General features: G+C 38.4%; 1 protein-coding gene across 1 annotated transcript in view; it reads right to left on the reverse strand.

Moving 5' to 3' along the window:
* Nucleotides 1-14,674, reverse strand: part of STK32B (serine/threonine kinase 32B) — a 162,187-nt gene that overhangs the window by 16,000 nt on the left and 131,513 nt on the right. Inside the window, exons 8-11 of the mRNA XM_032109940.1 lie at nucleotides 10,862-10,978; nucleotides 9,614-9,739; nucleotides 4,733-4,864; nucleotides 3,927-3,991 (exon numbers count right to left, since the gene is read on the reverse strand). Coding sequence (XP_031965831.1) covers nucleotides 3,927-3,991; nucleotides 4,733-4,864; nucleotides 9,614-9,739; nucleotides 10,862-10,978 — 440 coding nt within the window. The remainder of the gene's footprint in view (nucleotides 1-3,926; nucleotides 3,992-4,732; nucleotides 4,865-9,613; nucleotides 9,740-10,861; nucleotides 10,979-14,674) is intronic.

Consider the following 14,674-nt stretch of genomic DNA (forward strand, 5'->3'; position numbering starts at 1 on the left):
GAGAGCTGGATATGCTCAAAAGGTAGGAATGATAGCAGGAAAAGACAGAGCAGTGTGCTTCAATTTGTGGCAGATTTTTTTTAGTGTGGAAGCACTGAACAAATAATGAGAAGAGGAATAAGGTGTATCAGTATCTTAGGACAGAGACAATTTTTCAGGGCGAAGAAGAGGCTCAGGAACCATAAAGGGTAAGAAATATGATTTCACTACAAGCAAGTATTGGGTCTATTTCTTAATTTCTGGTCATTTCAGGTTTTAGGTATTCATAAAGAGATGTAGTTGTATGTGAAGATCTGTTTAGTGATTACAGCACAAAAATAGCAAAATAATCTGTGCTCATCTTTTCAATAAAGCTACAAGAACACAGTGTGGATTTATCTGTACAATCTCCTCCACCACAGACACACACACAAAATTAAAAAAAGAAAATTTGAAATTGTAGCCTACAGCTTGTAAATGAGATCAAATTCTTGAAAAATTTCTGGCAAGTCTATGGGAATACACATTAAGATACTGCAGAATGTTTGGTGCTGCATTTCTGGATATAATAAAATATCTATATACAGAAAAGGAATCAAAACCAAAAAATAATTATTTTTCCACCAAAAGGAGCCAAACAGATCCCTGAAACCTACTTCAGATCATACTTGCCAGCTAATCAGTGTGTGGACCATTCGTATATCAGAGTTTATTTTGTTTATGTGTTCAAAACTAAGAGACTGCATTGACACTTTTAAGAATAGAAAACAAGTCCTGCAAAAGGATTTTCCTATGTTGCTTTACTTTGCATCAGTGCAGTGAGTGCCCCTGTCTTGAAGGTACTGGAAGATAACATCACTGTGGACAGATGCCATACCCCCATGTCATATCAAAAGACACCCACACCCACCCACACCCACCCATACGCATTTTAATTTGCAGCTCACGCCCACTGAAATATTCAACAGAAGATGCCACGTGATCAGGAGTGGGTAAGGGATGCATTTCTAACTTTTTTTACCCACTGCTGGCAATCACTAACATCATGTCTTTGTCAAGGAAGCCGTTGCTTAAAACATTCCTACAAATACCAGTTTTCCATTACTTAAATACAGAAAGCAATGGAATACAGAAAATGTGCACATTCTGTCTTTGTCTCCGTTAACTGAAACTATTAACGTACTTCAGTCTCTTCCACTATGTTTAAATTATTTTTATCATAGTGAGCCTTTTCTCTAATTCCCCCTGCTCCTCTTGCCTGCAATCTAAGAGTGTCTGATAGTCTCCTGAGCTTCTTGACAAGAAAGCAAGTATGACATATTGCAAGATTTGCAGTGTCTGTTGCAGGATGAAAGACACACAGTGGAAAAGAGGCACAGTGTACAACTACCAGCAAGGCATTCAATAAAGTCAGACTCTGCTTTTCATACCAGATATTTTACAAGTATTGGATTGCAAGATATTGTGGAACTGGGATGGTTTAACATCACACAGTTAACTACATATTACTACCTGACTTTGTGTTGCTCAGATAGAAGCATCTGAAATTTTCCTTGAATCCTTGTAGTTTAGAGAGTCTCATTTTTTCCCTTGAAAGACATGCTATTTTTTTTCATCCTTTATTGGGATTTTTGTGGTGTTCTGTGACACTGAAGTAAACTGAGCAGAAGGCTTAGGTCACAATAAAATGTAGATTTTTGTTGCTGAATATAATGAATATCTATAGAAATATGCAGACAGTTTCAACAGTTACTATGCAGAGGAACATGGAAGAATACCAAAACATCTGGCTGCTTTAATCTGAGACTGATTTAAAGCCCTGTTTGGGGTTGACACCTAACCTAATGATACAATCACATATTAATAGGTATTGTGTTTGTGGGAACAAACAGTTCACATCTTTCAGCATCTGCAGCTGTTCCTAAGAACTTGATGGGCCATGTGGCTTTGGAAATCCATGTAAGCACAGCCTCAGCCTGTACATCCAGTCTTGAGGGCACAGAAGGTCTAAGGAAACCCACCCTGAGTTCCTCTGGTGTATACTGTGTAGCTTCTTCTGGTATGATGGCATCTGTGCCTGCCATTGCTCCTATTTTGTTCTCATTAACCTGAATTCACTTTGCACTTCAAACATTTGACCTCTGCTTCCCCCCAGTCTTAACATTTTTGTCTTTGGAAAGTATTACAGAAGTCTCTCCATGTCCTTCTGAAGCTATAATGCAATTTAAATGAGAAATTATTGTGATCTGGCTTTAGACAATGCAGGATCTGTTGTAGGTCTATACTAAATATTTTTCCATTACCTTGTCAAAGCCAGCCAAGCAATGACCAAAACACATGCTTTTTTTGATTGAAGTGCATGTGGTTTACCTTTTGCTTCCATTTTACTGGTACTCAATTTAAACCTCTTGATCTCTCATCAGCCTCTCAGAGTTCTTTATAGCTTGTGTTGCTACTGTAGTTGTGCAATATGAAACAAATGAAAAAAAATTCCTATGCATAAAATGATTTAAGAATAACACAGTAAAATCATGACGAGAAATTGTTCAAGGTAGTGAACACACCAATGAAATTTTGAGTGTCTTACAAAATCTGGGGTTTTAACTTTCAAAAATTGCTGCATATTGGAACTTCTTGATGTATGACTCTAGAGTAGGTGGTATAATAATAATAGTAGTAATATCTGGAAATTAATTACTTGTGTGAATAGCTTCTAGAAAACTCATTAAATTGATTAATAAATGTAAAATTTTTCTAATCTTGTCATTATGATCTTAATAATTTTATTTTTGTGGGTTAAATTCAAAGTTCAAGCATTCACTGGTTCAACTGATTCAGAGAATCCACCAAGATGTTTCTGAAAACCTTCTATGGGCTGACTTGGTCTGGCTTCTCTTCTTTATGGTTTTTACAGAAACAAAAGGCTTTCTTGTGCTAGAGATCATGCAAAATAACATGAAGAATCTGCTGGACCTTCTTTTTCTTTAGTTTCTGTGAGCATCAGTATCAATCATAGAAATGTCCCGCAGATTGTAACAGGAAGAAGGGTATATCATGGCATAATTTCCTTTGTGCTATTTTGTGAACTGTACAAAGCCGACAATTCCTTTCCCAGTTTTAATTACAGAGAGAGTAATTACCTGCATTGTATGCATTAATTAAAATAGTCACAACTTTTAAATTAATTTTTAACATCTCACAACTCTATTAGAAAGGCTTGCATATATAGTTAGGCCAAATAAAAACATGGAATATACTTGAATGAAATGCAATAATTTGACCAAAGACACAAACAACTCCACTGTTATGAGGTGTATCTGCTAATACAAATGGGTTCATAATGACTGCAACTCAAAGGCAGTAAATTATGAAAAATGCAGTGCATTAATTGAACCAGGAAGATTATTGATATCCTTGGGAATCAGTCTTGTGCTTCTGACTAACCCTCAGATTACAAGTTCTTGCTTCGTGTCTGGTATAGGTGTAATACTTAGCTTTGTTGAAATAGGTAATGTTGAAATACACTTTTTTTTTTCCCCAATAGTGGGGAAGTATGAACAGTGTTTCCAAGTCAGAACAGTGCAGCTCGTATCATTAAAATTTCATGAGTTATGACTTCCCTTGGATTTGTTTGAGTTGTGAAAAAGCAGGACCTTGTATTGTATTCCTCTGCTTAATTACTGGCATTTTCTCTGGGGAGTTCAGTAACATTTACCTTATATTTCTAACATACTTTCATCACAAGGTCTTCTGCTTGGTTGCAGAGAAGCAAGCACTACAAAACCATCCCACCAGAGACTGTAGGGGAAGAAATCAATGGAAATCCAGTCTTTTAGGCTCTGCTGCTGTGATCATTAATCACTTTCCCTTATACTGTGAGAAAAAAAAATAGTTCTCAATTTAATTTTAGTAGTGAGTGCTAAAGAGGCATTAAGAAATGCACTTACTTCTCTCTGTTGAATATGATGAATTCTTTCCTAACGGTTTCCAAGCACTGCTGCAGGTGTACGTTCTTTAAAAAACAGCATGAATAGGTTGATTAAAAAAGATGAGAAATCATAGACAAAAATCACACAAACACAAACAACACTGAACAAAAAGGCTTACGAGTGAATACTATCACGAGTATTTTGAAGACTCTTAAATTGGGCTGTGATAGCACAATCAATCTCATTCTTTTGGAAGAAGTTCCCCATAAAGAATTCCTGAGGATTTTTACATCTGATAGCTGTACGAAGAACAGCTTGCACGAACATACAAAATCATTAGGAGTAGCAACATAATTTATAAAACCTCACTGAAATGATAATTCAAGTCTGGAAATTGTTATTAATTTTCTCAGTACTCTTGACTATTCATACAATGCATCTTTCTACATGGGACACATTAGTCAAGAGTAAATAAAAAGCCTTTTCACTGCATACTTTTCATTTTTGGTAGTAGTACTGAATAAATACTTTTTGTAACTATTTGTCCATGTGTGGGAAGTGTTTTTGGCAACTGGAAACACTTTTTCATACTTTAAATGAGCATCTGTGATAACCTTAAAAATTATTATAGCTTAAACATGTTGTTACTATTTGACCGAAAAAAAATGGTTGCTTTTCATCTTGCTTTGGAGATGATTTATGCAATGTATGAAATGACAGACAGAAAGGTTGAGTCTATTTTCAGAGGTGATAGAAGTGAATGGAGTTTGCCTATTCGACTGTAATCAAAATGCCACTGACTGCAGTCACAGTCCCCATCTTACCAGCGGGCAGGTTTCCTTGGCTCCGTCTTTGGATTTGTTTTTGGCAAGTCGCTTTTTCTTTTTATGGAGAGGCTTGGACTCTAAAATCATTTCTTCAAGTTCAAATGTGGGATCACAGTTCAGTCTTCCTTTCTGGTACAAAAGGATTCAAAGTTACTCTTTGAAGCATTGTTGTGGTTTTTTAGTTTGCTTGGCAAGTGTTAATAGCAGTAATAATGAACCAGCTCCTCAATCACATCTGTAAAATGAAAACTGTCTTTTTAGGCCTGGAGTGACGTTCAAACTCTAAGTAAGGGAGATAAGATAAAAATCATATTATATAGCATTTATAAAGAGTTAGATCCACTTCCTAGTTATAAACAGATATACTCCTAGAGTGACTAAAGTTATGCTTCCCCAGTGAGAGAGATTAATCTGGTCCCAGGTCTTCATGAGAATATCAGTTAGTGCTGTAGAGCGTAAATGGCACCTGTAATAGTGCAAAAGAGATGGGGAGTGCCTCTAAGACTTTGTTGAAATCTGATTTTCTGAAGTGTTACTGTGGATTCAGTTACTTACATGCTGTCCATGAGAACAAAGGAAGGAGCAGGCCTGTTTTGGTTAGCAGCCTATATTAAAAAAATTGATTCACAGTATTATAGAATCCCAGGTTGGAAAGGATCCCAAGGATCTCCTGGTCAAACTTTTCTGGAAAAAACCACAGTCCCCAGTCTGGACAAGACAGCCCAGCAACCTGTCCAGCTGAATCTTAAAAGTGTCCAGATTTGGGGAATCCACCACTTTAATGGGCAGATTATTGAAATGGCTGATTGTTGTTATGAAAAACTTTGCTCTTATGTCCAGCTGGAATCTTCCCAGAAGTAACTTGTACCCAATATCCCTTGTCTTTTCCATGTGACTCCCTGTAAAAAGGGAGTCTCCATCTTTGTAGCTAACCGTCAAATAATGGGACATGGTGATAAGGTCTCCCCTAATCCTTCTTTTCTCAAGGCTCTACAAGCCCAGTTCTTCCAGCCTTTCCTCTTATGGCCTGTTTCCCATTCCTCTGATCATCTCTGTGGCCCTTCTCCGGACCGACTCCAGCCTCTCCACACTTTTATGTGTAGTGTGGACCAAAACTGAACACAGTATTTCAGGCATGGCCTGTCAAGTGCTGAGTAGAGTGGGCAGTGACTTTTCCTCTGCTGGTGATGCCCTTGTTGATGCAACTCAACATCCCATCATCTTTCTTTGCCGTGGCAGCACCCTGGTCACTCACATTGAGCTTGCTGCCCACCTGGACCTCCAGAGGTGCTGGAGCTGTTCCCCAGTGGGGTAGATCCCACCCTGGGCTACATCCCTGGATTATGCTTCCCAGGCTTAAGACCTTACACTTGTTCTTGTTGAACTTCATAAGATTCTTGTTAGCCCACTTCTCCACAGGTCTTCCTGCAGGGAGGTTCTCCCAAAGTGTCCACTTCCCCACTCAGTTTGGTATCATCAGGGAACTTCCTCAGAGCACACTTCCCATCATCTACACCACTTGTTAAGGTATTAAACAGTGTTGGACCCAATATCGATCCCTGGGGGCCCCACTTGTGACAGGCTGCCAGGTGAAAAGGAGCTGTTTTCCACCTCCCTCTGGGTGCAGCCCACCAGCCAGCTCCCCACCCATAACATGCATCACTTGTCTGTACCATAACACGATTTCTCCTAAAGGAGGCTGTGGGAAACTGTATCACAAGCCTTGGAGAAATCCAGGTAAACAATGACCACCACTTGCCCCATATCAACTGAGCAGGTTCCTTTGTCCATGAGTATGATCAGGTTTGGAAAGTACTTTTAGTCCTTGGTGAATCCCTGGCTTTTCCCAATTATGGGCTTCATTCTAGTCTATTATTCTTTTTCTATTCTATCCACTTTATTAAGATTTTCCTTACCCATTACACAAATTACTTAAATATTTTGGATTCTCCATAAAAAAATGTTATGTTAATTTGTGATGCATGATGCAAATTTTAAGATTCTTTGAATCTTAAAATACAAGGAAGTCCTTTAAAAATTTTTTAAATTTCTTTTGGAAGTCCAAAAAAAATTTTCCGAAAGATTTGAATTGTGTTGTGGAAGATGCTAAAAGCAGCCTGTTTTCTTCTGGGACTTCTGAGAGTTCAATCACACCATTGTCACTGTCAAGGTGGAAGTACTAAAATGAGTCATATATGGATGACAGATATTTTTAGTAACCAAAACCACCAAGCAGTAAAATCACATCAGAAATTACTTGTATAATTTGTGGTATCCTACAATGAAACATTTTGTTTAGCAATCACTCCATCGTTTTTATTCCTAGTGAATTCTGTATAGTCGGAGCATAATATTTACATATCTGATGCCTTTTCCTGCATATTATCCAGACAGCTTTAGTAAAATGTATTTGGTTTTTATTTATGGAAATTTATAGTTTGTTTATATTTATTAATAAATAAATATTTATTACCTTAGGTTTCATTAATATCAGTTTCTTTCTTGACAATGTATAGTTTTGAGATTTGTGTGACTACTTAAAAAATAGATCACTTTAATTCTGAAGCTTTAAAAATAAAAGTAAATTATATTTTTAAAAACCGTACTAATAATTTATGACTCCAAGCTGAATATGAAGAAACTAACTAAGCCATAAAGAAACACATGTGCTAGTTAAGTAAGAACTATGTTTATGGAATCAAACTATAAGGGAGAAACTAACCTGTGGGATATTGCTCCCACGGGCCTCCCATGTGACCTCTTAGCTGCAGAGGGCAGACAAGCTCCTGACAGTCATGGCAAGCTGTCAAAATTTGTAAAACTCTCTACTTTCAAAACACTCCACAGGTCACAGGGCCCCAGTTCACCCTCTCATCAAAGGCTGAAAAACAAGAAATATTTTGTTGTGTGGCCCCAATTAATCAGCGAAAATTTTGCTGGTGCAACAAAGAGAAAGTTCCTGGAAAATGCGTGACCAAACTTGGTCTCATGAAACAATAAAGTTTCTATAAAAAGAAATATTGTGCTAGAAAAGACACTTTGATTCCCACGTCACTTTTTTTCCGACACACTTGATTGACCAGGTGAAACGAGCCCTGGTTGATATCAGACTCTTCATGAAAGAGTCTGATAGAGCTTGTAATGGGACTTTCATATTAATCTGGGTAGATAAATGAAACATTTTACTCCTATTTCCTTTTAAATGTAGAATATTATTTTGCTTCAAATAATACAGCTTTTCCCTTCAGTTTTATAGATGCCTGCCAAAACACAAATAAGGTGAATCCAAACGTGAAAAGAAAAGCTGTCTTTGCAGAATCTGAGTCTCTCTTGGATCCCCAAGTATGTTGTACCTTTGGATATGGGGAAATGGATCTCCCTTTTAAGATACTGTGTTGTGAAGTTTTCCACATGCTGACAGTTGTGGATTAAACTTTTAGCTGGGAGTAGGAGGTCTAAATAATCAGTTGAGTTCTGCCTGAGAAGTCAGTGCACACCTCTGGTATCTCAAAGAGCAGCTTGAACTTGAAAAAAGGAAAAGAGGAAAGTCAGTCTCCACTCATCTTGCAGATCCACACCACCAGGAGAACGGAGTTTACAGTCCACCAGGCCAGGAAGGAGCTTTGTTCTGCAGTGCTTTGCTTAGGGCAGAAACCTGAAGGAGTGGAGGGGAGGTTCCTGGCATGGCATAGCTTAGACACGGAAGTAAGAGGGAAAGACTCCTGGCCTGACAGATATGACATTCACCTCTCCAACTTTCATGTTGCACTAGGATTGAGCTACAAAATGAAATGAAGGAATTTCCCTGCAGGTGAACACTGTCCTGAGTGCCTGTACAGAGGAGCGTGCCTTTCCCTTCTCCTGTTGTGCTAGTATTATACCTGCCATATTCCTGGTCTTTCCCCCAGTTCCCTGAGGGAGGCCTGCTTGCCCACCCGCAGCTTTCTTCTCCTGTAGGATGTTGCTTCCAGAGAGGCTCTGGTCAGGTGCCAAGAAACCCAGCAAACACTGCCAGCAGTGTCTTGGCAACCCACCTGTCTACCTTTGCTCCGTTAGGCAATGTCTCTCACCTCCAGCTTCTGAAGCGTTGGATCCTGTCCCCATCATGTTTATGATGGACTCTAATGCGCCCCTGGATGAAGACAGGGTCTACCTATTCCACCTTCGTCATCTTTGTTTACAGTTGCGTGAAAAAAACCCCAGCAAAACAGAAACAAACCTTGGTATGCTACAAATATGTTGTTTGGAGAAGAATTATAGTGTGATATGACTGAAAAAAGTGAAGAAGCGTGTTAACACCACAGTCATTGCTTTTTATTCATGGCCTTCGAATACATTTAACTTGAAAACGATGAAAATGGAAATACCCAGAAAACACCAACAAAACGAGACTACAGTAAAAAAGAAACCACCAGATTCCCTCACACATCTGAATGTTTTATTGTCAGAAACTGTCACAAAGGAAATAGGTCAGCCTTTTGGAACCCTATTTTTTAAGTGAAAAAGTAGCAGCATACTGGGATGTCAAAAAGTTTTCCAAATGTTATTTAAATGCTGGACTTTCACAGCCACACAGTCTTCTTGGTTTTCTTTGTCTCAGAGTTAACTCTGACAATCATTTGCTCTAACAGTGGAAATGCAAAGTCTAGAAAAAGCTTTCTTTTATTTGAAAGGGAACGAAAACTGAACCAAGGTTAATTAGTTTTTGTTGTGATCTATTGAAATGGGACGAATTTTCCCTTAGCTGTGACTGAGTAAATGAAAGTAGAATCCAAAGTAAATTGCTGAAGAGCAATAAATACAAGCATAAACAAGTAAAATAGCAGTGATAACTAAAGTCAGAATTTACAAACATATTCACCTGGAATATCGACTTACGTTAGGAACAAAGCCCGGGGTCACAGCTTTCTCTAGAACAGCATCCCAGTTGACATCAGCTAGGTATGGAGAGTTTTGGATGTCTGCAAGGCTTGAAAGGCGGCACTCTGGGTCCTTAGTGAGGAGCTGTGATCAAGCACAAGGCATTTTCTAAGGGACTGGATGCCATATGCAAGAGTAAATGTATCACACACATAATTGTAGGATACATATTTTTAAGTAAGAAAATGGCTAGGGAATCTTCTGACAGATGGTAGAAGTCCAAATTAAAAAAAAAAAATTAAAAGTAATAACTCATAGGGTATGGGTATAATTTAATTGCCCCCAGATGGCTGCTGCAGGCATGAAGTGTATAAACGCATTAGCAACAAAAGTCTGTTTACAAATACACAAGAGTCTGAGCGAAATGAAACATCATAGTGCAACACCACCTAACAATTTGTATTTTGTATTTAATTTTTTGGACAATAAAGTTACACTGAGCATCCTGGCAGCAATTAAAATTATCCACCTCACTTCTCTTATCTATTCAACACTAGATTGCTAATTGCTTCAAAAGACATGTATTTTTTATTACTCTATTCAAACATTCACCAATATTTCCTGTTCAAGTGTCAATATTGATGATCTGAAATATCTAAAATAGACAGATTATCTTTGCAGTATGGCCAGAAAATTAAAGCAAACAAAAACCTGGGATTTTAGGAAGAACACAATTTTTAGGGTCGGATGCATTCAGAAAGAGCCCTCCCTTGTAGCTTAGCGACATTTACAGCAAAGTGGCTTGACTTTTGTTGTTGCCACTGTAGCAACGTGGGACAGGAAAAGATACAGCCATTTTAATTTTTAATCTCCCTTTCTGGAAACTGCAGCAGAAATTCAGAGGGCAGAGTGGTCCTTCCTTCCCTGTCCCACTTGCATATCCACAGCTGGGGGGAAATGGGGCCAGGGCACAGAGGAGGAATTACTGATCCCCAAACTTTTACTATCACTTGTGAATCGGTTCCAAAATAAAAGAAATATTAAATTTTTACTTCTCTGAAGCCATGAAAAGCCTGAATCCAAGCCTAAGAATAAAGCACCTAAGAATACTGCACCACTCACACTCAGCCTAGAAATAAGGCCTGCTCTCTCATCCTTGAAATGTCGACTACCTAATGTGTGTGCTTGTCTAATGCCTTTTCCAGTATTGGAGGGGCTTCTGGAAGAGAAGAGAACAGAGGACAGAAGGTATTTGTGCTTTCTTACCTTTTTCAGTAGTGCTATCATGCCCTTGCACCATGCAGATGAGTAGTGAACTCTTTCTATCTTGAACATGTTGAGTATCTCATCAATGGGGGTGGCTGAATGAATTTCATAGGGCCTCTGGGATAAAGTTAAAACAAAATCAAGTCAGCAAGAATGGATAAAAGAGTGCAGACTATTCACGTTTTCCTGAGCTCAGTATTGTTTATCTTGGAAATACCAAAACCACAAAAACATCTTATAACAATTTTGAGTCTAATCCTTTGCATGTATGCTTTTCTTTGGTTGTAATAAATATAATTACTCATAGATGCATTTCCTTTGCAAATTTTTCTCTCATGAAAGGAAGTATCAGTTCAAATGAGATGAATAAATAATTTTGAGCCTAGGACATTCTATGTGAAATGTGGATTATTTACTATTTTTTGGTTGTAGTACCAGTGATCAGTTCTGGTAACCTAAACTGACTAAATCAAAAAGAGGTGGCTGAAAGGAGCTTTGTCATCCTGATTTTACTGAGTAGTAGATAAAGAAACTAAAAAATGCTTACAAAAGTCTGTGTCAGAATCACAGTAAAAAAGAAGACTCCCAATCCTTCTCCTTTGCCCTTGTTTAAAATCCAAAATTTACTCATTATATGGATCTGCTGTCATGTGTTTGCAGTGCCTAAATTCTTCTACAGATGAAGAAAAGCCCCAAGCTTTGCAGTGCTTTGTTCATGAAGTTTGCTCTGATTTATCTTTTATAAAATGCAGAATTTGGAAACAAAGGTACTACATATAAATTTATATTCTTGTCATTTTCTGTGCTCATACTTGTATGTTTGAAGCAAGTTGTTATAATTATAGTGTATTTTTATAAACAAGGACAGAGAGTGGATTGTTTGTGAATTAAGTTGTACCCAGCAGGTGATAAATATGTGATATGAGATCTGCAGCTAAATGCCATCCTAGCAGCAGTGTGCAAATTAATGCATCGTAATTCATAAACAAAATAGAGTTACCTATTAATCCATATCCTGAACAGCAAAGGGCAGACACTCATTATCTTGACTAAGAACTGAATCATGCCGTGACTTTTGCTAGTATGTACTGGTAAAACATTATAATTTAAGAATATTTCTAGGTGTTAGTTATCTAATCTGTTAAGGACTTGGAGTCGCTCTTCATAAAGACCCAGGACATATTCTTATTCTGGGAAGATTGATGCACATATTTAACTTTTAACATATGTATGAAACCAAGTCCATTCCAAGGCACTGGGGTGTTCTAAAAACAAGTTCAAGGAGGGCTTAAATCTTTTTGCTTTGATTCACATTAAGTTAGCCTGTTGTCATTTAGCTATGCCATGTCCATATGAATTCAACAGGACCTAAATGTCTGCTCTAAATACGTAATTTTCTTGAATCAGTTTCAAAATTGTCATTAGAAATAGTCTGTCATGCTTTTCCCTACCTGTGGCAATGTTGCCATAAAACAGTTATTAAAAATGAAGCCTTGACATGCTTTCTGTCACCTAGAAGTAACCTACTGCTGACTTAACTTGATATAAAAATGTGGTCAATAGGATCATTGAGGCAGAATGTACACCAATTGTTGAAAATGGCAGTTAACTCTAAAAATAGCAACTATAAGGAATTGTGAATCATGAAAAGTTTTTCTGTTAAGGATATTTCTGTCCATGCCTTTTTGCTCGCAGGAAAATCTCTGAAGTTTACCTTATTTTCAAGGCTATTAGCATTCTGCCCTCTTGATTTTTTGAGATTTGCAGAGATTTTAAATATTGTTATTAGTTAATTCAAACCATAAATGGCCATTATAAGTTTGGTCTTTTGAGGCTCTTCGTACCTCTATCTCCCCTGCTTTTCAGCTATTCAATCCACTTGAGTGTCCTATCCCTTCAGTTCTATTTTGTGAAAAAAGAAAAAAAAAATCTGGTTTGCTTTTGTTCATGGTTTTTTATCAAAGTTTGTTGTAAATTGGTCACATTGCAGTGAAAGTCAGAATCTGGGAATCCCACCTACTATCTCATTCCTTCTCTTTGTCTCTACTGAATTCATGGTATATACATTTATTGTAGCATTTTAGCAGTTGTCTATAGCTCAGTAGCAGACTGTCACGTGGCAGTTTGCAACAGGCAGTTTAATTACAATTTAATTTCATGGACTTGGTGAAAAGATCGATGTCTGATGCAAGGCTGTATGAATTTGCTTTTTTCTTGCTAGGTATTTTATTAGCAGTTGGGTAAGGAGAAAAATTAAAGGAGAAAAACTAGTGAGAAATGTTAGCTCTGCTGTGGATAACCAAAAAATGGTGCAAACAGCTCTGTACTGGACACAACCTGCTCCTGTAGCTACAGCCTCATTTCCAGCACAGCATTGTTTTAGCTGCCCAGCACTAAGAAGCCAGACATGAGAGTGGCTGGAATGCCTTGAGCACCCTGAACAGTAGAGGCAAATAAAACCAAAAATTTTCAGCTCAATGACAAACAACTCATTTTTACTCATTTTACTTTTACTTATCACCTCTTGAATTCAGATTGTCAGCATCATACGCTATGCACAGCTCCGAGGTGGAAAATCAAATTTGTGATGTTCCTTATTTCTAATGCTCCTTCCTTGCTTGCCTGCTGCCTTTCCCATGCAGCAGCAGGCAGCAGGCTCCAGCTGCAGACAGCCCTGTGTCCTGTGGCTCTGCCTTGTGCCACAGCCTCCTCTCTGCCCAGGGCTGCTGCTGCTGCTGGCACGGGTGGGCTGCTCCAAGCGCCCACCCATGTTCTGGGTGGCAGTGGGGCTGTTTCCTTGCTGTGGGACAGAGAGCTGTGGGAGCCTGGAGGAGCAGGGGCTGCGTGCCTGCAGCTTTAGCTCGCAGCCTTGTGTGTGCAAAGTGCACCTTCGCAGCCATCTGCACGGTGCTGCTGCCGCAGATGGGGCTTCGGAGCTCGCTGCTGTTGAGACAGCAACGTGCCTCGGGTTAAGCACATTTCCTCAACCCACTGCTACTTCTCTTGTCATCACTTGTCAGTTTAGGCCTTGTCTAGACTAGAAAAATTTAGAAAATATTCACCTTTTCCTTATCGATACAGTGGTGTGGGCTGCCAAGCCATCCTCTGGCTTGCTCAGCAGCCAAGAGCTGCTCTTCAGGAGAAAACAAGCAGCTGACTTGGTTGACTTGAGCAGGTACAGATGGCAATGTTTTTATTAAAAAACAAACAAAAAAATTGATTCAGTCTCAACTTTGCTTTGTTTGTAGCCAGATTGACTTAGTCAGGAAAGACTGTATGGATCTTGGCAAATGGATATTAGTCTACATAATTTTTCATTTATTAAAGTGAATTTGACACATTAAAGTGATCTTTTGTGATTAGTCTTGGGAGTTCAGCTTTCATTAACAATCATTCATTGTGCTCCTTTCTTGGAGACACTCAGTGGTGAAAGGGTTGTTATAAAACCATCAGGATGTTCTCTAAATTTACCGAAAGTGCAGCTAGAACTACCGTCTCTGACTAGGATTGAGGATGTATTATCCTTATCACTGCCAGACTTTAACTTCTCCATTCCAGAAAGAATGTCAGCCTAAAAACTGCCTGAGGTTTGAGAATTATGGTAGAGAAAAATTGATAATAATTGTTGGTTTGTTGTTTTTGTTAAGAAAGGTATTTAATACTCCTCTGCTTTGAGAGCTGAAACAGTCTTTGCATGGGAGAGATCTTTGTCTCAGGAGCATAACTTTTTCTATTTCTGTGAAAATACAAAACAGATTGGCCAAATTTTAGGCCTTTGAAAAATTAAATGCTGAAGCAACAATATGCAGACAC

This window comes from Corvus moneduloides, chromosome 5, assembly GCF_009650955.1.
Source record: "Corvus moneduloides isolate bCorMon1 chromosome 5, bCorMon1.pri, whole genome shotgun sequence".
Taxonomy (NCBI): domain Eukaryota; kingdom Metazoa; phylum Chordata; class Aves; order Passeriformes; family Corvidae; genus Corvus; species Corvus moneduloides.